Here is a 25026-nt window from a genome sequence, read left to right as displayed (position 1 = left end):
GGTATAACAACCTCTTGCTTTTGTTGTAGCACAGAAACCATATGTAATATGAACAGTAACCAGCATCACTGCTTTGCAGCACTGGAGCTAATAATAGAAAGGAAAAACCTGTTCTTTGTGAGCTAAATCAGGGCACAGAAGACTAGATGGGAAATCACCTTCCACATGCACTACAAGTAAAGGAGGGCCCCGTGTTTTTCATTCTTACTCATTGCTCTTACCACCAAGTATTCTTACTCATTGCTCTTACCACCAAGTATTGCTGTATGTCAATAGGATCAGAGTTCTCCTGTTGTGCTGGAAGAGCTGGTGCTAAGAGCCGATATCCGCACGAGCGGTGCCTCGTTAGCGCGCGACACCGGGGCCCGCAGGCGCCACGGGAGTCAAAGCTCAGCTGCTCACCCTAGGAAATACTCCTCCTGAGGGTGCACTAGCAGAACCAGTGCCTTTCTGCATAACTGCAAGGGTCAGAACTTGTCTCATGATCATGTATTTATTCCCATTGCCAGGTTTAAGTAATTCGCAGATATACTGAGGAGTAAATAATGAGGGTTGGAAGACCTGTTTTATGTACATTTTCTAAATTGGTTGTATAACCCTATTGTTTGTAACAACATTTGTTATGAAGTATCTGGAAAACATCGTGGCAAGATGGCCTTTTCAATAAAACACTGAGTACTGTAAATCTAATTGAAGTTTTTTTCTGGAATTCAGTTTTTGCTGCTGAAGTGACAGTGCATGGGTCAACCTAGGACTGCAGTTATCTTTCCTGGGAAGCCTACCAAATGTGAATACAAGCGACTCTCACCACATAYTTCGCGGGCTCCAGTATGAAGTCTGACAGGGTGGTTTTGTGCAGAGATGTGCACCCATTCTGGGTCTGGTTGGAGGTGCCTTGGTAACCTCAATGTTAACCACAGAACTGGAAGTTTCAGGCTATGTCAGCAAGGGACACCTGGAAAAGTTAAAGTAGACCAACAGGAAATATGAAGCTGTGCACAAATTAAAGGATATTAAGCTTCTCTTGAATGAGAATATATACATATAAAGTGGCCTTGGTTTGCTATAGATTAATTAACCTTGGGATATACCAAGCTTAATTAATCTACACTGTGTTAAAGCCACTTTACTTTGAAAGAGATCATTCACAAGGGAGCTTAATTCAGTTTTAACTTGATGCACATGGAGGTGCACCTCCATGTGCATCAAGTTAAACCTTTGTACCTCCATGGATTTGCTTTAACTTTCCTCAGTGTTCCTTGGTAAGGTTCAGAAATTTTGAAAAGCAAGGGTTTCTCTAGCCCTAAATTTTTGAATSAGGTTTCTGAAGAAAAACATAAGAAACTGGACAAAACAGATTTGAGATAAGTTTACACAAAGAAAATATTTGCTAAGCAAGTATTGCATGATAAGCTCTCAAAGTGTGTTCAAGTCTTGGTTTTAAAAAGCACAGAAAGGATATGAAATGGAGCATTATAACCCAAGAGACGGGGAAAAAAAAAAAAAAAAGAAGTGAGGCTACCATGTGTTAATTCTGAGAAGGTCCTGTATGCAGAACTGCAGTATTATCTAACAAATAAGATTCAAAGTTTTGCAAATCTTGGACAAAATTCATATTCAAGTTTATTTCCAGAAAAGTGTTGTTATGTATTACCTTSACTGTAAGTTGCCTTCTTAAATCAGAAGAAATCAGATGAAAATACCTTCTAATGTTTTTCTCATTGTTTTCTTTTTTTTTTCCAGTAATTGTCCTTCATTTTTGGCTGCTGCTTTAGCTAGAGCAACCGCAGATGAAGTCCTTCAGAGTGATCTATCTGTACATTACTTACCAAAGCATGTGGACAACGCTGATGGGATCATACGTAAGTACCTCTGCATAGTAAGATACCACTTTGTGTGATGTGGATCCTTCATTTACACTCTATACCAGACAATATGRTRTATATATATATATWTWTWTTTTTTTTTTTTGCAGAGAATTCATAGATTTAAAGGTCAAAAGTGACTACAGAGATCCATCTATTCTGACCCTTTGAATACTAGATTGTTTCCAAATTAGTTTCTGCTACCAGCTAGTTATGTGGTTCAACTGGCTCCTTTTGTAATTGAATGTCCTGTTGTAGTCTAAAAAGATCTTTGGAAAATTCACCACTAATCTAGATGAATCTAGTGGCTAATTTCTTTCTAAGTCAAAGCTTTCTAATTTTTGATTCTTAATTTGTTTAGTTCCAGCTTTTACCATGGAATTCTGTTTCATAGTTTTTTTTATAATTTGCTTTTTTGGATGTTATTCTCAAGTCTTTTTGTTGAGTTCTGTTCCTTAAGACTAGATGAAAGTAGCTCTTTACTTTTAAGTACATCTTCATAAGGCCTAGGGCTGTATCTGATGACCCTGATTTTCTTTATAAGGACTTGAAACTATGCCAGCAAGCAGCAGGACCACAAACACCAGTTGTCCTCCTTCATCCTCAGAGCAAGGACAAATATAGATGGCAAGAGAGAATTAAATTCTGAATAATTTCAGTCATAAGAGTTTTTATCGGGGCTTTTAATCCTTTTAATAGTATCAGTGGCGACAATGTTATCCCTTATGAAGATGTTTTGTGCTTAAAAGGAAATTTTCTCCATTCATTTCTCTTGGCTAAATCATTTCTGCTGGATTCTGCTGACCAAACAGCATTGCAAATCTTTGGGATGCTCATTATGACGGACAGCAATATTCCTTGAATATATTTACATGAATTCTGTCAATCTATCTGGAAAATACATAATCACCAAAGCACTGATTCTTCTTAGTTGGGGAAAAAAAATCTAGAAATAAGTAAAAGAAGATTCTGGTGTATTTTCTGAGAGGTYTTTGTAAACTTGAGAGAAAGCAGAACATGCTATGGGCTCCCTTTCAGTATGTATTGCTGCCTCCTCCTGCTGAGCAGGTAAACAGAATAGATTTGTCATTGTTCTGGCTGAGCAGCCTTCATTAATTTCAAATTGAGATCTTTGAGACTTACATAAATATTTGACAGTCTCCAAGGAAATGTTGACTAAGCCTCCATGCAGAATATTTAATGAGTTCAAAAAAAAAAAAAGGGAGGAAAAGAAAAGAAAACCTTCAGAAATTTCCATTAAATTTGTAATACAAGGAAGCAAGCATAGACTGATATGCATACAAACTAGAGTAGCTAAAAATATGGGACACCAGCCACAGCATGTCGAAGTAGAAGCTTCAAAAATAACTGAAAGCCTTTTGATTTCCTTTTTGAAAGGCCAGGTTAGGAGTTAAAGGTGTTTTCTTCTTGGTCGAAGAAGTTGTTCAGCTGGGGGCTCAGCACTGCAGACGTTCTTTGGAGGAGGGTGGACCGAGTTCTTTGCTGGAGATGTCTAAAATATCCAGTCAGTTACTGGTATCCTCCCCATACCGGTTTTGCTCTAGAAGAAGTCAACCATCTTTAGCAACAATACTGCCTAAGCTGGATTGCCCACTAGCTGTGGCACAATTAAGCATTACTTCCAGTGCTGGGGATTTTAGAGCAGCACTGAAGGAACAGCAGGAGGGAAATGAAATTCTCCATGACACAACCACAGTGACAGCTGACTCAGCTCTGGCTCAGTGCTGCAGCATTAACGATTGATGAGTAATTTACAGCTGTGAGGGGGTGGTTTGACTGTTGTGGGCCTTTCTCCTGTTTTAATCTTGAGCAACAATTATTGATGATGCTGACACTACGCATATTCCCCGCAGGGGAAGGTTATTTAGTATCTCAGCACGGCGAATGGGTTCACTTCATTCTTCCTTCAGAGTGACGCTCTGAATTGTAACAGCCACATGACATGTATGCCTTTTCCTTTGCAATATKCTTATTAGAATGCCTTTTCCTGTTAAATATGCTTCTTAGAAAAAATGGAGGAGGAATTCTGTGGAGTTCCCTTCTGGAAAATATAATTTGGTTATTTCAGGCTGTATATTTTATCTCCTTAAATATATTATCTGGCAGAGAGATTTCTGTTGCCACTACTAGGAGCAGTAAAGGCATTGCAGGAGAATTGGTTCACCTCACTGTGCTGCTAGTTACATGACCCAATTATCCAATTTCCAGCACTTGTTCTTAAAGCTGTATGATTAAGAAGCTAGAACTTCTTTTAATTGTACATGTATCTTTTTCATGCTTAATGGCTCATCTTTCAGACCAGGCTTGAACCACTTATCAGCTCTGCTGATAATACCTATTCCTAGGGATCTTGGTTTTCTGATCATTATATTCTACATCTTCATCTTGTGCAGACCTATTAGTGAAACTAGTAAATGCCACAGAAATTCTGTAAATTGACAGGACTCCTCACCATCTCTTCTACTTCCTAGGTTTGAGCCATTTATCCTTCAGGAATGACTGACATTCAGTGATTACTGCTATGGGAAATCTCAACCTTTGGTTGATGGCGATGAAAAACAGATTYAGAGGTGTTCTGTTCTCTGATGTTTACTTTGTCTTTCCAATCCTTAAACTTGAGAGTGATTGTCAAGTGCCTGAGTTTTCACATTTTAAAATTATTGTTTTTCAAGAGTGATGGTTCAGAATTTCCTTAAACTTAATYAAGACCTCTATAGATTTCTCATCTGCTCATTCGGATTTCTTTGACACTCAGTCACTTCAGGAATCTGGAAATAAATGCGCAAAACTTAGAAGGTACCTCAAAATGCACACTCAGAATGCAGAGGTTGCTGGAACGCTTTCAGAGTAACGCTATTAATTTGAGTAGCTTATTTGCCAGTTTCTTACTTCAGTTTTTCAGTGAGATGTTTGCAGTGTTGTGAACAGGTAGACTGGTCTAAAAACCATTACTTCATTGTAAAGGGTTATTGTTTCCGTGTGCATTTTGTGTGTGATACAGTATTCCATGATGAAGTCCTTCTCAGAGCCTTTGTGGTCTGGCTGCCCCAGCTGGTGTGGAGCTATCCTGGGGATCAAACACTGAGGGTAACATACTTACTTTCCTTTTGTTTCTGATGCTGCAAATGAGTTCCCCAAAGGCACAGGGAGAATACTTGAGTTAAAGTGACAATGAGCTGCTCACTGATGAATGCAGTTTGTGGTGAGTTTGTCCTCCTCTTCTCATGCTTCAGAATTTGGAATTTCCCTGCTGACAACCCGCTCAATTGTTTGGCTAAAATGGTTTTGTTTTATCTTTATAATGTATGYAAGAGAAAAAATCTCAATTAATGGTACTCTTAGCCTTTTATTTGTGTTTTCTTGTCCTCCCCAGAGATTGAGACAGTGAAGCTAGCACGCTTAGTTTTCAGCAAACTCCATGAGATCTGCAGTAACTGGGTGAAAGACTTTCCACTCCAATGGAAGTCCCACCGCTACTATGAGACATCCATCCATGCCATCAAAAACATGCGCAGGAAGATGGAAGACAAGCACGTCTGCATTCCAGACTTCAACATGCTCTTCAACCTYGAGGTAAAAAGAGTTTTTATGGAAGATAAATGCATATGCTGAATGCAGTTTCTGTTCTCTGGCAAGATAGACTTTCTTTTTGCATGAAAATGACAACTGTACCTGCGATAGGTCTAAGAAGGACTGTCTGTCAGGAGACAAACCTGGTTTTAAGTTAGTTCAGCTGACATTCTCTGACTATGGGCGCAATATAGCATGCAGTTTTTATGTAGGTTGTATAGGATAGATGTCTGATGATATGCCATCTAGCTAAACAAAGTTTGCAGCTGCCCCATCCTGATGTACGCACYTAACGCAGTGACTGAAGAACTGATGTGTTGCTATCCTACAGCAAGTAAAGCCCTACTTTAGGGAAAGGCAACTGATGCATTATGTTATCACGTGATAAAGCAAGGTAGGATCCTCAGTGTGCCTGAAACGTCCAGCTGTAGAAGGGAGTTGCCGATGGAAATGAGGAAGTGGTTCAGCTGACAGTTCATCATTACTGCCAGCTGCCTGCAGGAGTGGGTTTGTACTGCTTTTCTGCCCCTTTTGTTGAGAGGAAGAAGTCAAAACAAGAATAAGGAAAGGGAGGGGGAAAAAAAAAAAAAAAAAAGACTGTTCAGGTTATATGAGTATCTGGCAGCACTAGAAGTCTGGTGGAATGAGGGCCTGACTTAGCTCTGTTACTTTCTCTATACAACCATTGCTCACTCATGCTTGCTCTTCCTTCAGGAATAAAACTGTGGACACTGAGAAATAACAAACAGAAGAAAAGAGCAGGCATGTTACCACTGGGATCAGATCATTATCTAATTGATTCTTTATTACATCCTGCTAGTTTAATAACCATTTTATGTGCCCTATCCAAATTCTTGCCTTTAAACTACATTAATGCAAAGAGGCAGATGTTTCCTTTGCCTGTCAATTGTCACCTCTCTTCATTCCAATTTGTATTGGAGCCCATTACTTAGAAATTACAATGTATAAATATTCTAGTCATTGAGATGGCTGTCAAGGTTGAATTGGCACTGACAGAGGGTTGGTGTGTTGTATGTATGAATAGGCACTGAAGTTATGTCTCTTGGTGCTGGAGTATTGTTTCTCTGTTTGAACAGTTAAGGGGAAGCTGAGAAAATTAAATCAAAGATGAGTGATTTTGCTGTACTTGATTTGTGAATGTAATCACATTTAATTATCTGCTGAGATCTGCGGAGAGGATACATAGAGGTATTTTAAAAATAGATATCTAAGATGATATGGATTAGATTTTTAAAAGAATGAAAACAAAGAGTAGCTGATTTCACATTTTAACTGTACTAGTATTTTATGAGTAGGAGATTCCAAGCTTGGTGTAGACTTCAGGCAAACTGTATTGGATGTCACAAAAAATGCTGCACAGTTTGATGGGAATGGCACTTTCTATTTGAGCTGAGTAATGGAAGTTTAACAAATAGGACATAGGGAACGTTGAGAGAACTACACGGGTAATTCTTGCAGGCATCTGTTGTAGTTTGCAGGTGGAATTCATCTGCAGGAAAGTGGGAATTTGTGTGCATGTCTCCCTTCGATGCAAGCAAAGGTGGCCTGAGTAGTTTGTTTTCCCAGGGGAGATTCTGGTYTTAAGTGCAGTTTAATATTACATACAGAACATCCACAGAGGACACTAGAAATCTCAAGTTCAAAAATTTTAAAGATAATTCAACTAATTACTTATATAGCTTTCTAACTTGTTATTTTCTCAACGTATTTCCTTTGACAGGACCAAGAAGAGCAAGCTTACTTTGCAGTATTTGAYGGTCATGGGGGAGTGGATGCTGCCATCTACGCTTCCATCCATCTCCACGTGAACCTGGTGCATCAGGAGATGTTTCAGCACGACCCGGCGGAGGCCCTGTGCCGAGCCTTCCGGGTGACGGACGAGCGCTTCGTCCAGAAGGCAGCCAGAGAGGTGAATGAGCTCTCTGGGGAAGAAGGGAAGTGGGCTTGACCTCAAAAATATTAATTTGTAAATTGTAAAAACCAACTAAAGCAATAGTACAGCAGCTCATGAGCACAGCCCAGCATCTGAAAATGTGATTCCAGTTCAAAGGAAATTACAGGACAAAATCAATGACTTGCAGTTAGTGAGGCTAGTGCTGAGTTGCTGAACAGTCATAACTGTAAGAAAAATGCTGCCTGTCTGCCACCTGGACAGCCTGCATATATATACAGCCTGCATGTCAGCACATTTTGATCTTGGATTGAGTAGGAAAACACTTTAGAACAGTTATTTGCTTATTTAAAACTGTAGGTGTTCCTCCCTCCCTCTCCTCCAGAGTCTGCGCTGTGGAACCACTGGGGTGGTGACTTTCATCCGAGGAAATATGTTACACGTGGCATGGCTTGGGGACTCCCAGGTTATGCTGGTGAGGAGAGGTCAAGCTGTGGAGCTGATGAAACCCCACAAACCAGATAGAGAGGTGAGAATGGCTTGTTTTGGCTACACCTGGGTACCATTTACCACTGAAGTTGACTAGTGTCAGCTTTCTACCGGGCTCTTGGACACTGAGCCTTGGCTTGTCCTTGTCCCTTGGAGTGGCTGAGCATGCTCTAATTATTCTGGTTGGGTCAGATCAAATGATCTTGAATTGGATCATGAATTTGTGTGCAAATGACTTTTCTCATTTGATGGAGCTTGCAGCCCCCATGATGCTGTGTTGTGTAAACCCCAACTATTTAAGTGTTCAGAGCATGATGCCAGCACTAAACAGTCTGTCTGAACAATTCTTGTACTGTCTTGCTGTTCAGGATGAGAAGAAGCGCATTGAGGCACTTGGTGGCTGCGTGGTCTGGTTTGGAGCCTGGAGGGTGAATGGGAGCCTGTCAGTCTCCAGAGCTATTGGTAAGGACAAGCTTTAATTCTTTCCTCATTGTTGTTTGTTCTTTTACTTGAAACATTCACTTTCTATGATTAAAAATTGAAATACAGCTGTCAATGGAATGCTGAACCATGACCTCTATCTTTTTGCTCCTTTTGGAGGGGCTGCTCCAAATAATGTCTTTGCCCTGGGGAAGTGGCTTCCTGCTTTACTAATAAAAGGGCTCCCAGATGTTGCAACTTCAAAGCCAAAGTCTTGCATATCTTTGTGTTCTGTCTTTGCCAGGGGATGCTGAGCACAAGCCATATATCTGTGGGGATGCAGACTCTGCCTCCACTGTGCTAGATGGCTCTGAAGACTACCTCATTTTAGCCTGTGATGGCTTCTATGACACAGTCAATCCGGATGAGGCGGTGAAAGTGGTCGCTGACCATCTAAAGGAGAATAATGGGGACAGCAGCATGGTAGCACATAAATTAGTGGCATCTGCTCGGGACGCTGGTTCCAGCGACAACATTACTGTCATTGTGGTATTTCTCAGGGACATGAATGCAGCAGTCAATGTTAGTGAGGAGTCGGACTGGACAGAGAATTCTTTTCAAGGTGGWCAAGAAGACAGTGGGGAAGATAAGGAAAACCATGGAGACTGCAAACGGCCCTGGCCCCAACACCAGTGCTCAGCACCTGCAGATCTAGGGTATGAAGGACGAGTGGATTCCTTTACTGATAGAACTAGCCTAAGCATAGGATCCAGTATTAACCCGATTGATGATCAAGCCTATTTAGACCTGACAAACACAGAAGCAAGTGAACCCAAGAGTGCCAAATATTTGCCACCAATTCAAGTGTTTAGTTCTGGCATACCAAAGAGTGTGAATCCGAATAATGGTCTAACAGTGAAGAACAAGTCACCAGAGAGCACCACATCATCAGCCTATGGACAAAGTGACCGGGGGCAGTACAGCACTCCTCTTAGTTTGGATTCTGCAGGGCAAAACATCTACAAGGTGGAGAGTTTCTCCCCCAGTCTCTGGGGGCTGGAAGATGAACAGTTCAAATCCTTGGGAAAACGAGCATCTGCATCTCCACACCTGCGTTTCTGTAACGGGAAGAGGCGACGAGGAGCCAGGTTCAAACCAAAGTTTCGCGTGCCACTCTTGGCTCATGAGCCTTCCCGCATAGAAGGATCCAGCCTGTCCTTGCCTGTCCGAGGCCGCAGTAGCACGAGGTTGTTGGTAAGACACTCCCCGTGGTGGAGGCTGGTTAGTCATAACGCGTACAGGGAGAGCGAGTTTTTGATGCGAAAACAAAGTAATTGTATACCAGAGTCATACCTACATCAATGCTGTCAAATTTAACCGTCTCCCTTGTGTCCCCCCTTAGATACCTAAACCAGACATTCCCAAAATAGAACTGGCATCAGCAGGAAATGAACAAAAGGTGGGCATTTCAGAACCGCGTGTGTTACAATCCCCCGCAAAGCTCCAATCATGTAAATAGACCTAGGAATTAACAAATGTAGTTGTTTCAATCTCAATAAAACTTGCTGGTGGTGCCACCGTAAGCAATGCCACAGCCACCCAACCACCTGCACACATAAGTATCTAGTCACATCCACTAGTGAAAGCCAACCAGTTGGTTTGCGTGAATAGACGCCGGTAGGGAACGGTCTTCAAAAATGCAGAAAGCAGAACCTGCCTGAGTCTATGGAGCAATATTTAAAGAAAGATTCTGTTTTAGAACAGCCAATTTTTTTAGAGTGGGGGGAAGTTTCCACAGAAGTTCAGGTTGTGTTTTTTTTTATTATTATTATTTTCAGTTTATTTCAGGCTAATATTAAGATGAATTTGAATATTATATCCACTTTGCAGGTAAAAGACTAAAAGCCATACAGGATTTTACCAGGTAACTTAGGAACGGAAAAACTGAGCTCCTGTTACTCTGTTCTCAGACTCCGATTGAGGTACATACTCATAATTTACTTATTTTTTCATGTAACAAATTGTGGAATATGAAGATTTTTTTTTTCTGTAGTTTTTAAAAAAGATTATTTCCTATGGCTAGAGGTGCAGTGTACAGGGATTTCGTATCTCTCTGGTGCTTTTAGTGGCATTTTTCTTGTTTGTCAGTTTAGAAAACTGTTTTCAATTAGTTTCAATCTAACATGATTGTGCTCAGTGCTTCAAGCCAACCTCTTTCCCCCCGTAACTTCATCTCAGGTCTTTAAAGAAACCAAGTATGTGGAGATGTCCAGTTCAACACTACTGTCACAAAACCAGTCCAAGTGGAGAACTGCTTGCTAGGGATAATGAGCAATTCGGAGAGCTGTTGGGTTTTGGTACAGATTTCCAGGTGACAAAGGCGTAATTTAGTAAAGTTGTAGCGTCAAGGAGGGGAAGATGCTTTTTCTATAGGGGCATCCTTGCTGCATTTGGGCTTTTTCCAAAATGCCTAAAAATAGATGCAAGGTCGCCAAAGCAATCCCGAGTGAATGGGAGCACGGCAGGTGCAGAGGAGCAGGGGCTGCACGTTGGGTGCGTCGGGCTTGGTAAAACTCCCAGGTGAGCCAGAGCTCTGCTTCAGGCAACCCGGGCTGCAGAGGCAGGAGYGGGGAACGCGGCACCCGCGAGCAGAGTGCAGCTTAACGAGAGCAGCTGGGTGCCCGCGGGACCCCCACGCTGCAGCCGGGCGACCTCACGAAGAGCAGCAACCGGGAACGTAAGTCACTGCCGTCAGACAGGCCAGGGCTCCTGGTCCTAGCTCCTCTAGGACACATCCCCTTACTGTGATTTGTTGCAATAAGGCATTTGGAAGAGTATGAATAAAATAGTTCTTTGCAGGCATTTATTGTATCATTCATATCATTTTAGTAGTAACAATTTAATATCAGTATTAGTATGCAGCTAGAATTTGCGAAGTATTTTAATATTAAGTAGTCAGGAGTTTATTCAATATAATGAGTGATGGCAAGGTTTGAATTCTGCCAATTTTTGCTTCTTCTAATCTTTGATGCACTATTTTAAAAGCAATTTGATGAATAGCAAAAGGCTTTGTGAGTAACCAGGAGTTGAAGTGTGGTTTTAGATTCCTTTGATCTTTCTGAGACTTTTTTTTTCTCAAATCTTTYGGGATTTTTTGGGATCATTGGCTATAACTTGTCTTCTTATTAAGCCTTAGCTGTTGTCAACATTCTCTTTAGATGCAGCATGTGTTCCGAGTCAGAGTTACTAAGGAAATCTGAGAAATCATGAAACACTAAAATATGCAACTCTGGGGCATCTCTGCGGTGCCTTTATTTTAAATTATTCACAGTAATAAYGATGCATTGAAAGTCCATCTTCTAGTTGACAGTCGTGCTTCTGAAAGAAAGGTGGTGTAAGTGCAATTCTTCGTGTGAGCAATTAAGGATGAAAAATGTTATGGATGATAAACTTCTTCCCAGTCTGCAGGAATAGCTGAAGAGCACTGGACCGCATATGTGCTGTTTAGGGAAGGATATAGCTTTTTAGGTGTGGGTTCATAAATGATAATTCTGGTACTCATAACATTATCTTGCTAGGAGAAAAAAATACCATCATAGTTCCAGTGTGGTCAGGTAAAATACTGTATAGATAGCAAGTGTTCATTTCTTCACTAAATGCATATTTATAGAGTAGATAGGAACCATTTGTAAGGTAAGTCCTTTAAAGTTCTATACTATTAAAAATAGTGGTTATTGGTCTGATATATGCTGCTCTTGATTCTACACACTAGACACAAAAAGCAGTGCTTTGTGAAATGCAGTGTTTTCTCTTAATGCCACTGGTGATAGGAAGTAGTTCTCTTCAGTTTGAGATCCTGTGCCCTTATTTGCTGCTTGCTAACGTAAGCAATAATACCCCTCTAATGGTATCTAAGTGTTCTGTATCTTGTACTTTTATTGTCTATCTGGTGACAATGTAAAAATATTAGGCTAATAAAAAAGTATCTAATTGTATTTATTAATTGTTGATACTGAGATTCAGTCTGTGACCTGTGTTTTGTAATTTTATTGTGTATCTTAGTGGTGGTGAAATTTGTACAACAAATCTTTCCAATAAAGAGCTGAAGTATCCCTTTTTCAAGTTAACACAACCCGCATCAGTTTCAGTTTAACGTGTTACACGTGTTTGCAGAACTAGGAGGTAGGTAGTAAAAACTTTTCTGTGTGTGTTGGTTTTGAGAGACACACTTCAGGCTGCTCGTCTGAAGCTGCTCCGACCCGCTCGTAAGCTATTCACTGTGAGCAGAAGAGGGATTCGTTCAATCCCCACTCTGATCGTTTCCTGTGTACACTTCTTACATTTGCAACTCTGAGGAATGTCTGCGTCGCAGAGAGCAGTATAGCACCAGACCAGGGAGCTGTTAACCCATTTCAATTTGCACTAAAGGTGGGTGGAAACGCATGTATATAACTTTTCTTTACCTACAAGTGCCATCAATTGTCCTTGCAAGTTCAAACCATTCAGTGTTTCAGTTAGGTTGCATTGTAACGCTGAAGGACAATGTCTAAGCAGASTTTAACTTATGCCACATTTATAGTGGTGCATCGTCACAGCAACTCCGCTCTGTGTGCGGAACACTGTGCGTCGCGGACAAACGCGTCGTCCTACAGGCAGAGGATGAGGCAGGAAGATTCCCGTGTCTAGAGCCAGGACTGCTGTAGTTCAGGGCCACTCTCTTTCACCAAGTCCACCCTACCCTGGCAATGTTCTGCTAGAAAAAAGGGAGAAAGATTGATCTAAATTAGTGGCTGTTTTAGCACAATTTATTCACTCAGCACTAGTCACACAGACAAAGCCATTGAAGGGGGGATACTGCAGCTTTGTTCATGCCTGTAATTTAGGGCAATCTTTCTTTAATTCATATCCTCCTTGCACCAGGAACAAAACTTTCTGCCCTTGTATCATGTGCAATAAGTAATAACAAAGCATAACACAACCTCTGACTTCAACGTTCCTATCCTTTTTCAGTCGCTGTTAAGCAGATATCGCACTATACTTGCCAGCATTAGAACTAAAGAAAAAAACCTCCCACCTCTGAGGGTTTAGTACAACTCCTGTGTATCATAATTGCATCGTTACGCTGTTTTTGTTTCCTTTCCTGTACTCTAGAAGATACTTTGAAACAAGACTAGGGAAAGTTGGCTGAGATGATCCTCAGTACTTCTGAGTACTTATGTAGAGAGCCAGCGGTGTTGGCAGTTGCTACACTGGGTGCTCCTGTTAAAATACCTGTATTATCTTGTTGATGAAACTAACGTTCTTTATGAAGTGAATAAATTAAAGCTAATCATTTAAGAGTGTTGGGACTTTTCCATTTGCAACCTTGTTCTACAGTTCACATATGACTTTAGTTATAATCGTGTATTAGTCATCCATATTTTATTTATGAAAGCTGTTTATACAGAAAAACTGTTGTTTTACCAATATCTTAATAAAACAGTAATTTAAAAAATACTTCAGGTATTCTGTTTATTTATAAGCTAAAAGTGATAGCAACCAACATCTGTATGAAGTGACTTGCTGTGGTGAAAGCAGATTTCCTGGGCTTAATGTGGAACAGAAAAGGTGACTTGGGCATGGAGCTAGATGCTACCTGTGGACTCATTGCTGCTTCCTTCAGCAACAGAGCTGGGGAATAAAGAGACAGAGTGGAACCCTTGTAGGATCTGCTTAATCGGCAGAAGAGGAAGGTGCTGCTAGGGCTTTGTCACTCCTCTGGGAACTGGTCYGAAATGAGCTTTCCAAGCCTGTTTACCTGCACTGTGTTTAAAAACCTGCTGTGCACAATTTGTTCAGAGGGAAGGAAAGCATGTCTGCTTGTCCCTGCAAGGCTGGCCACTAACCTCGGAGCAAGTACTGTGACTAATTAATTTCCTTGAGCTTGGGCCTCCTATTAAGAGTAAAGCAGCTGCGAGTAGTGAAGAGGCAGGTCTCTCATTACTGCTAATTGAGCTGTGTTTGATACTCAACACACAGGCCTCTGAAACAGTAAACACTCACCSTTTGCTATCATGGATGTGCAGCTTGCCCCAACCCCTCTTCACGCCTCAGCTGGAACCCATGTGCACCTTTACACTTGACCAAAAAGCTTCCTTACATAAAGAACCAAGTTAGGGGCAGAAGCTGGGGCTCCTCCTCCGTTACTATTTGACTGTCATTCAGCAAGGAATTTGGTTTAGACCCCTAACAAGCTTGACTTGCTATTACTTACCCCAACAGAAGTTCTCCAGCATTTTACTTATTTACAACGAATGAACATCAAATTTCACATCACTGTTTTCACCATTCATTTTATTAACAAAGTGCAAACAGTTTTAAACTATGAGTTGTACAGCACTTACACTGTGGAACATTCATAAAAAAAAGAAAAAGAACCAACTTAAGTACAGCCAGCTGAGACARGGACAACTATCAATTAGTTATTCATGCTTTTTCAGTAACCAGCTATTCAGCTTTCATCATAGCTTCAACGAGTAGTTTAGCAGCTCAAGATGCAATGCACAGTGGCAAAAAGTTTGGCAATGTGTTCAGTTGGTCCACGTTACAGACTGAGGGAAACAGCTTTCGCACCGACCGCTTACCCCGACTCAAAGCGGCGCAGCGGTGGGGTCCGGCTCAGAGCGCTACAGCGAGGACATTCACACCTTCCGTTCCGCCCAAGAGGGGACAGGACAGACACCGCGAAGAGGGCGGCAGCACCTTGCGGACATGTTTCAGAGTCAGCAGGAAGGCAGCCTTCAGTGTGAGGCGCTCAATGGTCACTTTTCCCCAGGGACAGGTTAAAGACGACGGCAGCAGTACTACACAATGGTCCTTGACAGCATGGAGTGCGCACACAACCAACAGCAGCAGCCTTGGTCTAAGCTCCAGTGAACAATGTGCCTCTCCCCAGGAGGGCAAGCTGGCCCGTCTTCAGGCACCGAGTCGCTTCTCTATCTGCTCCAAAGAAAGGCAGCTTTTGTTGAAACCCTTCATGTTAGGACAGTTTAATGGCTTCAAGTAGATAGAACCCTCACAGAAGAAGGTTTAGGCCAGCTACTTCAATCAAGTGTTTTCTATTAGCAACTGCATGAGCATGCAAACCTCAACCAGGTCTTCTTCCACATTGTGCAGTTCTTCAAAGTGCCTTAAAATACCAGAAAACTCAGTGATCTTGAGGCATACTARCCCCAAAGATGTAGGCCAGGCGCTCACCTGTCTGCTACAGATCCGGGGGCAGATTGGCCCATGCCACGGTGCACAGATCCCCCCGCCTCCTCCCAGCCAGGTAAATGGCTCCTCTCAGATACTTGAGGAGCAAGAAGGGAATTTCCATCTCTGCAGTTACAACCACCCTAGCTAAGAGAGACATTTAGAGTTACCTGGTGCTGTCTTCTCCAGTAACAAAGCTGAGATCTTCAGAGCCTACTTGATCACCCTCTGGAAATACTGAGCACCGCTCTAAGGCTGAAAACAAATGAACAAAATGCAAGAAGCTCTAGCAGCCAACATCCCAACAACAGCAAGTTAAAGGTCCATCATGTGCAAGCCCTACTTGCAGATCTGCATGATAAGAACAAAGCACAACATGATAAGCTTGATTCTAAACTTAGACTGCTGTAAGGTTTTTAAATTAAGACACTTAGGCAAGCAGATGTTCTGATTTTTCTGACAAGTTGTGAAGTTTTTGTTTAGTGTCTGCAGCAAGCACCGAACAGTGAACAGATCACTTGAGCTGTTAGGCCATCATGCTAATGCAGTCAGGGACACTTATTCAGGCCAAAAGTTAACTTCATCCAGCATCAGCTGTCACCTTCAGGCTTTTAACTTCATCAAAAGGTTAAACCCTTTCAAAGGGAACATCAAATGAGTTTTTAAAATTAAACTGCTCTAAGCACATGCCTGTCAATTAAGATGCAACCGAGGTGGTGACTACCTCCCCGACGTTAGCCTACTTGCAGCGTAGATTTGGGTACACAGGGAGCTCCAATTCAGAAGACAGAAGAACAAGAGCTGTGGGTTTTCCACCATTTCCCTCTGGGAGATTGTCCTAAACTGACTTCTCAAGGCTAGAAAGAGTTCCCTCTCGTGTTTTGATCTATTTTTAATTAAAACCCCAAGGGAAGAGTTCCAAATCTCATTGGCTCTTGGTTGAGTTTAATACCTACACAAAATCACTAGCAATCTTGGTCTCAGCAATGTTCTATATTCATGGGAGCAGAGGCAAGCGTGAAGGGCATGGGGACAGGTGCTCACACAGCTCACCTACCTTCACTTGAGGACTGCACGGAGAAGGCATGGTTAAACCCCTCCACGGTGGAGGTGGTGTCCTCCTGCTCTTCGTTTTCTGTGTCACATTCAATGTCACTATCGCTGCTCATCCCTGGCAGGAGATGAAGGACGTGCTTCTGACATATCCCAGCTGCAAGAGAAACAAAACAAAACAAACCCACAAAGCCAAAGTTACAGCAGCAAGATCTGTGCAGCTCAAGCACTCAGCTTTTTCCACACTTAAAGACTTAGCAGTATCAAATACTGAAGCTGGCATGAGAGAAGGAGCACATTTAGAGCTCAACGTACCAGAGCACCTAGGAATTCAGCAGAACATTCAGTCTAATTTTTCTTTACAGCTCAGCTCAAGGGGAGCAGTTGCACCCGCGCCAAACTTGGCTCTGCAGTTTCCTGCTGCCTGAGCTGCACTTCTCAGCCAGCYACACAGCCCCTCTCTACAAGTAGGGCAGGATGTAAAGCTAAAGGAGAGCTCTCTCTATGGAGGATATGACCCTTCAAGCAGATGCACTTGCCAGGTCCTTCAGGCTGCAATACTCTTAAGTCTTGCACTTAAACAGAACACGCTTTTCCTACAGCAAGCAACTCTAGCTGTAGTGAATCCAGGCAGCTCCTTTTGTTTTGTTGCAACTCRAGCATGTATCAACACCAGACAAAATTCACCCACTTGTACAGTTTGGTGGGTGACTGAAGGGATTTGCCCTGTTCTTTTACTTCCTAAGAGCTGACAGGCATTGCTGAAACAAAGCAAATGGCCAAGGGAGCTACCAACTCTACTGCAGTTTTTCTTCTCTGGAAGGGAAAGAATTGTAATATTTGTTTCCTGAGGGTTTTAACAATGAAGCATTTCAGTTTCTAAAACATTTTCTTATTAGACTCTGCCATACCAGGAGAACTGCAGGAGCACATCACGATCACGCTGCAGTGACTAAGAGCAGAAATTCAGTCTTGTCACTGAGAGACCTTCTGTAAATGCCAACTCCTACACAATACTGCACACTGCAGATAGAGATGGATGCTGGCACCTTAATATAGGCTTTGCGCTACAATTCAGTCATTGAAATTCAAATTAGTGCAGGGGTGGGAGGCAGGAGAGTTTCAGCAAGATAAGAAAAAAAAAAAAAACCTCTTCTACGTAGACTTTCAAAAAGAAAAGCAATAACATTTTTTTCCAGTCTGTAAAGGATGCAGGAAGGGAGGAGGAGGAAGTTTCCTCCAAGTTTCTGAAGAAATCAGCTTATGTGCTGCAAAGCCAGATACAAATGAGACAGGACAGATTCCAGTGCAGGAGTGGAGGTTGTTACCTCTGTGGTTTGTGCCCATAGGCAGGAAGTTTAAGAAAAGCCAAGGTCACCAATTACTACTTTACTTAGTAAAGAAGTTAATTCCAATGCCAGGCAACTGATCAGTAAAGCAAAGGTGTGGAGTCCCAACATAAACAGAAAAAACACCTAACAGTCCAAAGAGACACAGCCTYCTACCATACTATCTGCTAGGTCTTCACCTCCCTACCGCACCATAACACCACCGCTTCTCCAGATACCARGGGGACAGAGAGACTCTCCTCATTACACTACAGCTGCCAAATGTCACAACAAAGTTCAACAGCCAGGGAAACTTTTTTTCTCCCCTTCCCCACCAGGCTTTTTCCATCAGAGAAGGGGAGGATGCAGGCTGGGGACTTGCAGCACACTGTTTAACAGCTACAAGGCTCATTTACCTTCACTGGCTGCAGCTGAAGCCCCTTCAGAGAGCAYGGCCTGCACCTCACCCGCTTCGGAGCCGTTCTCCAAGTTGGCTGCCTGCGTTCCGTCCGAACGGCACCCCTTGGAACTGCATCTTCAGAGAGAATTTAGGAGACACACAGAGAAGCTTATTGGAGATGTAGCTTTACTGCAGCTATGGAGACAGCTCCTTTCAGGGACACATCTAGTTTTACTCATTTTAAGTCTCTTGCATGTTCACTTAAACAGCCAGCTCTGATTTAAAAAAGACTGGAAAAGTTTATGATGAGGATTTTCCAAAGCCGTGAGAATTGCTACTCAGGGAAAAACAAAACAAAACACTCAAAAAACAAGTACCCCATTGCTCTTTAGCTGCCTGTTGACTAAATAAGCTATTCAGAAGCATTAAGTTAGTGAAAAATAGAGTTAAGTGAAAAATAAGCACCAAAAAAAAAAAAAAAAAAAAAAAAAANAAAAAAAAAAAAAAAAAAAAAAAAAATCAAGGAGGAGGAAGTCACTCATAGCCTTTTTATAAAAGAATATTTTGTAAGGAATCGCAGCAAAACAGGTAAAGGCTGCCTTTCAAATCAAAGCGGTAAACTATATCCACTGCTGATCAAGAAAAAAAAGAGCCCAGCACATAAAGGACTTGTAACCTAGTTATAAAGCCAAAAATTGATATCCAGAGGGAACAGCAACCAAGTAAACTTCAAAGCAATTTCTCTTCCTTGCTGCAAGCACCTGACTTTAGTAGCTTGGTTGCTTTCTTTCAAGATCAAGGGAAGTGGAGGAGGAGAAAACAAGGAAGAGGAAATAAGAGAAACAAACAAACAAACACCCCAAGCACCTACCCTAGAGCTCCAACTTTCCTGGTCTTCTCTGCAGCAGCCAAGCCATTTAAGCCAGAAACTCCCACGTCGGAATCGGAACCTTCACCCGGTCTTTCCTCGAGCTTGGGCAGCGCCTCGGACGCGCAGCCGCTGCTCAGGGCCCGGGCAGAGCTGTGCCTGCCGCTCGCCTTGGAGCTCCCTGCGCCGCCGGCAACACAAAGCAGCTGCTCAGAGCACAGTCAGGGTGATTTCATGCACTAAACATCCAGTTGCTGCATATCCCCAGTTAAGCTTTGCAACAAGCACTTGAATTTAGAGAGGCAAAGCACTAATTCCTCTATTTTGGGGTGCTTCCTTGAGTGGCAATGAAATTAAATACCTAAAACTCAGGAGTAGCAACATCATCCARTCCTTTCGCTACATATATAATTTTCTTAAATTCCCTTTAAGTTAAACCACAGCTTAAGCCTGGGTCAGTACCCCATGTCTGTCCTTCTTACCACAAATGGGGCTCCTGAAACACTTACATTTTATTGCAAGTTCAGTGCATGGCACCACTGTACAATAAATTAACTACCAGAGATCTCCATGAGGGCAATAATGCCAACTACCCTAAAGAAAGGACCCAGACAAGTTTCAGGAAACTGCAGCCTGTTGCCAGGAGCTTCCCAAAAGCCTTTGTACAGATAAGACGATGCATCACAGCAGAGCATGTGCACAGAGGACCTTGTTTACCTTCAGCAGCTTGAGCATCTCCCTTGGAATGGAGGCCACCGTCCGTGCAGTCCATGGCTCTTCGCAGAGACAGGCTACCCGCCGCTCCAGGCCGAAGGGGCTTGGGGGAATTACTTTTCTTACTTGCAGCTGCAAAAAYATTGGAAGATGCAACAAGTGTTCAGACTGCTGCACCACTTCGTCTTGCTGCTTGCTTAAAGGGAAGTTAAGCTGTATGAGCTACTATTTTCTCTTTTGGACACTAAATAAGAGATGCTTYAGCCAGTTACACACGCATTGCAGACACCAGGTAGAAGACTTTTGAATAACCACCCACTGGAGCCAGGACTATTCCTCTTCAGACTCCAGCATGAAAGAGTAAAGACAAAGGACACCATCCCTCAGCTCCTAAACGTAAAGCAACGAAACCTGGCAGAGGACTTTAACAGCAAGGGTGGAGGGCACAGCGCCTGCACTGTTCACAGCTCCCCAAATTAACTCCTGGCCAAGCAGCACAATCCTGCTACACCAGCTCCTGCAGATGGAAGGATGGAGAAGCAGCAACAGAACAGCGAGGTTCTGCCGTCACCATAAAGCGGGCAGATCTAAGCTGCAAGGAGGGTTTTACAGAACAGCCCTGTATTCTCCTCTAGTTCTGGTGCAGACTCAGGGGCTGCCCAGTGCCTTCATAACCGCAGGATGMGGGATTTAGCACAGCACAAAAACCAGCATGTCCAATGAAGGGACCTGATCCTTCCTGGTGGCTCAAGGCTCCCAACTTTAAATATGCAATTATTTTTCCTCTAAATATGCACCAGAGAAGAAATCTGTTTTATGAGAGTGATGAAAAACAAAGCAGGCCTTTGCTGGATTTGAAAAAAAAAATTGTTTTAGAGAACCTTGGCCTGCTTGAATTTTAACAAGACTAAGTTACTAAAATACTGCAAGTCTTCAGTTCTTTAGTTTTCTTCACCAGCAAACATCATTAAGCTTGGCAAATGAGCTGTATCTATAGCGCCAGTCAAAAGAGAAATGGCCTTCAGCTAGGATTGGTTCAATTTTGGTTTAAATGTTTYGGGCTTCAAAACATTCTCACTACACGAGACTACTAGCTGTAGAGCAAAAGTCGTGGTGCTTCTGCTGCAAAAGGCTGAAATGAGTTTCAAAAAAAGCCATTTACTTATTCAAAGGTTTTTACTTCTAGATTCTTATGGTTGATTCTGAAAGTGAGCAAGAGGTCTATTTCCAGATGCCTGGATATATAATCCATTTATACAACTGACATCCGTAAGAGTGACATTTARATCCCCCCTTCACTACACACTTACAATTCCTTATGTAACAACTCGTAACTGAAGACTTTGTCAGTAGTTCCATTCCTATTTCTTGTAACTTGCTGCAGCTTTCTGCTCCACACGCAGCTAAAGCACCCTGCTCAACAGAGAAGAAGCCAGGTTGTCCATCACACGTGCCAGCATTGCTGCTTCTTACTTCTGACAGTTGGTTTTTTACATCAGACATTTTGCTTCGGACTTCGGCCATCTGAGTTTTCAGTCTCTTCAGCATCTTCAAGTCAGGGGGCACGCGCCACATTGCCTGGTGTCTCCGCTGATCTCGGTCTTTCAGGGAATAGGATGTTGCTTTACCAGAGGAAAAGTTAAACAACAAAGCCAGTAAGTAAAACTCATCTCAAAATTGCACCTCTGTGTTTAACAGCTATAAGAAAATCCTATCTTTGCTGTTATAAAAATGGGAGATAGCGACACATGTTCCGTTCTATTATGGCTTAAAGTACCACAGTACTTAGATGGCAGATCCTGCAGAGACACTGGAAGAGCAGATCTCCATTCTCTGCCTGCCATGGGAGAAGGCTCCAAAATTTGCTCTTTGAAAGAAGCAAAATTTCTAATACTCTTACATCAGCTCTGGTACTGCTAGACAGGTTAGGTTCACAAGCCTGGCCATAGGGATGCACACACTTTTTCCTTTGTAAAAAGGAAAACAAAAAGACTTCAAATACCGTTTGCAATTACCTCTGCTCTGCAGAAGAGAAGCAGGTGGACGTGGCTGAAGGCCCCAAAAGTTTTCCATACCATTTCGGTCTTTTAAATCCAACAAGTGGATTAAAATTAAGGGATCTATATCTAATAAGCTGCTGCCGGCTGCCGAGCCCAGGCTACTTCCTCCCCGCCTGGAAGATCTGCCACTCGCGCTGGCGTAGCCATGGCTGGTACCTAARGAAGAGTTACGGAGAAAGAGCCTGCATGTACATAACAGGTGATGCAGTAACCTCCAGCATCCTGTCAAAAGGAAAAAGCTGAGTACTTCACCTAGAGTAGGAATGAAAACATTCCAAGAGAATTAACAAAATACCAATATTATTTCATGGACTGATGGATTCTGAAAGGATCCTAAAAGGAATCAGGTACACTTCTAACTAAACACTTAGACTAAAAAGCATCACAGAACAAAACCAAAGAATATTTCACTTTGTTTTTATGTAAATCCCTTTGTACTAGGAGTATTTATCTGAACAGATGTACATAAGCATTTTGACTTTTCTTAGATTTACAGGAGACCTTCAGTTAACTTCTGCTCTGTACTATGGTGTTCCTGCTMCTCAGTAGCAAAGACTTCAAGAGAATCCTCAGAAAAAATAGATCTGAGAGATTAAATCAGAGAGCTTAGTACTGCTCCCTTCCAACACAGTGTCACTGCTAACACTCCAATGAGAAAACACTGCAAGCAGGTGAGTGCAAAGAGCTTCTCTTAAGTGACTAAGAATACTGGGTTAGCTTTTAAAATACAGTTTAAAATTACTCTTTAAAAATCATCTAAATAGATGGTGTGTTTGTAGCTACCATGCAGCTTCTTTAAACAGTGTGCTTCCATCTAGAAATCTAGAGGAATTTTCAAGGTGATTTAAGTTGTGAAATGTCAACCAAAAGCAAGGCAGGTAAGGGACTTTCAAGTACTAGCAGACTTCCACAGTAGCATAAATAACCACAAATGAGATGAGAACTGTTATCTTTGGCATGAGTGGAAAAAAAAACTCACTTCATAAYCTGGAGGATGAGATTAACCTCTAGCTCAATTTGGGCTCATCTCAAGACTAGAAGACATCTTGGGAGCACCTGTTCATTGTTGCTTTTGAAATCTGTTCCCACTTGACTTTYAATGATTCTACAGCTCATTCCTTTCAGCAACTTTAGGGTTTAGGGTGCACTAAAACCTAAGCAAATACATCGCACGCTCTGAGGCCACACAGACGTTAGTAGGGACTGTGTCTCAGTCTAGTTTTGACCGGAATGGAAAGACTTTCAAAGAAGCAGAGAAGCTTCACTTTTAACTTATGTGCTATTTTTAAACTAGCACGTCCAGAAGATCCAGCCCCCCCTTTTTTTGTTGAATCAATATGTTTCCACCACACTGCAATTACCAGGACGCACTACATGATGCGGCACTTCCAAAAATAGAAATGCCTGCAGAACACGCAGCCGGGTGACGCTTCCAAGAAAAGGGGAGGGAATCCAGCAGCCTTTCCCATACACAGGATTTCTGAAGACCTTTCTTCATACCTGATGCTCCAGGAGTAGCGGCAGCCGCCGCTGCAGCAGCATCTTCCATGAGATCTCCTTCTTCCAACTCCATGTTATTGCTATATTCAACATCATTTTCTCCAGACCTGAGGAGATGGTTGGGGCGAAAAATAGAGAATACAGTTATTAGCTCCCATTTAACATGATGGCATTTATCTTAAGAAAACATGAAGCGCTATAAATAGTATTTTCTGCATTTTAAACTACACAAGTTAAACAACATTAATTAAATGATTGGCTTGGTAATTGAAAGCCAAAGTGCCATAATTCCTAGACTATAAAACCTGATCCTGTGTTGCATGTGCTATTTTAATATTTCATGGAAGGTCTTAGGATTTGACATTATCATCTAGCCACAAAGTTCAAATTCTCCAGGTTCAGTTGCTTAATTGGCATTACTATTACCCTTCTACTCTACACCACTTTCCAGTGCCAATGCTCTGTTTTATTAAGATGCCAACTAGTGTAGAAACAGACTTCTTAACAGTGTTTTGGGAAAGAACCTTCACACAGTATCACTCATCAGTGACAGTACAATACTAAATAAATCAAAAGATACAAACTAGCTGCCTGAAAATTCAACACCTAGTGTTAAACATATCACTACATGTTGTTACCAGCACAGGAAACATCCCTCACATGCCCTGAAATCCCCCCCCCAATATTACTGTGATACAGAGCATGAGTCATTTTCCACTGCAGTACAGTGACTATTCCCTGGGAGACAAGGTGATGATCTGGAAAGCATTTTTTGAAGTTACTCACATGGTTTCTTCATCAATATCATTTTCTTCAGTGTTACTAGTCGCTGTTGAACTGGCTGAAGAGCTGCTACCATCAAGGTGGTTTACTTCATCTTCTCCAGCGAGATCTACATCCAAGTCACCGTCAGAGAGTTCATGCTATAGGAACAATGGAATAGGGTTTTATAAAAGGCAGTATTTCAGTTTGCACTTTATTGCATTTACCAAAAGCTCTAAACAGAAGCCCTCTCCTCTCAAAGAGGTCAAAATATCATGGAGAACTTTCTGAGGGCTCAAAAGCACAATAAAAGCTGGAAAAATATAGTTCTTCATTTGTTGCAACTGCAACAGGGAAATCTTTTCCTTGCGGATCAGGTAGCTCTGTTCTAGAACATCTCTCCCTAACTCACCTCTTACTGCTACTTCTCACATGTGTTATCTCCTATTTACACACAATAAATAATTGTACAGACAATGTTATTGTCTGTACACAACAGTGTACAGACAATAATAAGCCTAACTCACAATTCAAAAGTTGACCTACATTTCCACTGCAATCCTAGTGCAAAAAGTTACATAGAAACAAAGAAAATAGTTCCTACATTAAAGTCTTCATTCTGGATTTTCTCCTCATCATCTTCCTTGCTATCGCGCACTCCTGGAGTGGCAACATTCTCAAGCAGCACCTCAGCACTTTGTCCAGACTTCTTCGATCTTGTTTCTGAAGCGTCATCATTCTGGGGGCTGAGATGAGTGTCTGGAGGTGAGATGCCTCGTGACTTCTGCGTCCGGGAAAGTTCAATTGCCAGCCTCTTAAATATCAGAAGGA

At 42.1% G+C, this 25026-nt stretch overlaps 2 protein-coding genes across 3 annotated transcripts in view; one reads left to right on the top strand and one right to left on the bottom strand.

Moving 5' to 3' along the window:
- Nucleotides 1-1749: 1749 nt before the first annotated feature.
- On the top strand, nucleotides 1750-13476 carry PPM1E (protein phosphatase, Mg2+/Mn2+ dependent 1E). The gene is made up of 6 exons (XM_026047860.1): nucleotides 1750-1862; nucleotides 5260-5459; nucleotides 7198-7386; nucleotides 7754-7897; nucleotides 8226-8319; nucleotides 8582-13476. The coding sequence occupies exons 2-6, from the start codon at nucleotides 5394-5396 to the stop codon at nucleotides 9652-9654; spliced, it is 1566 nt and encodes a 521-aa protein (XP_025903645.1). The 5' UTR covers nucleotides 1750-1862; nucleotides 5260-5393; the 3' UTR covers nucleotides 9655-13476.
- Nucleotides 13477-14593: 1117 nt separating this feature from the next.
- The window catches only part of TRIM37 (tripartite motif containing 37), a 21289-nt gene continuing 10856 nt past the window's right edge, over nucleotides 14594-25026 (bottom strand). The window contains exons 15-26 of one of the 2 annotated variants that reach the window (XM_026047859.1): nucleotides 24800-25009; nucleotides 24220-24356; nucleotides 23434-23540; nucleotides 21889-22089; nucleotides 21368-21495; nucleotides 21184-21286; nucleotides 19877-20005; nucleotides 19163-19340; nucleotides 18308-18426; nucleotides 16568-16720; nucleotides 15681-15765; nucleotides 14594-15255 (exon numbers count right to left, since the gene is read on the bottom strand). In XM_026047859.1, the coding sequence (XP_025903644.1) occupies nucleotides 15252-15255; nucleotides 15681-15765; nucleotides 16568-16720; nucleotides 18308-18426; nucleotides 19163-19340; nucleotides 19877-20005; nucleotides 21184-21286; nucleotides 21368-21495; nucleotides 21889-22089; nucleotides 23434-23540; nucleotides 24220-24356; nucleotides 24800-25009 (1554 nt within the window). In that variant the 3' untranslated portion in view covers nucleotides 14594-15251. Of the gene's footprint in view, nucleotides 15256-15680; nucleotides 15766-16567; nucleotides 16721-18307; nucleotides 18427-19162; nucleotides 19341-19876; nucleotides 20006-21183; nucleotides 21496-21888; nucleotides 22090-23433; nucleotides 23541-24219; nucleotides 24357-24799; nucleotides 25010-25026 lie in introns of both variants that reach the window. The other variant, XM_026047858.1, reaches the window with a different exon arrangement.

This window comes from Nothoprocta perdicaria, unplaced genomic scaffold (assembly GCF_003342845.1).
Source record: "Nothoprocta perdicaria isolate Ctin4 unplaced genomic scaffold, notPer1 scaffold_50, whole genome shotgun sequence".
In the NCBI taxonomy this organism is placed as follows: Eukaryota; Metazoa; Chordata; class Aves; order Tinamiformes; family Tinamidae; genus Nothoprocta; species Nothoprocta perdicaria.
Note: the sequence above shows the minus strand (reverse complement) of the source record. Positions and strands in the feature narration are given on the sequence as shown.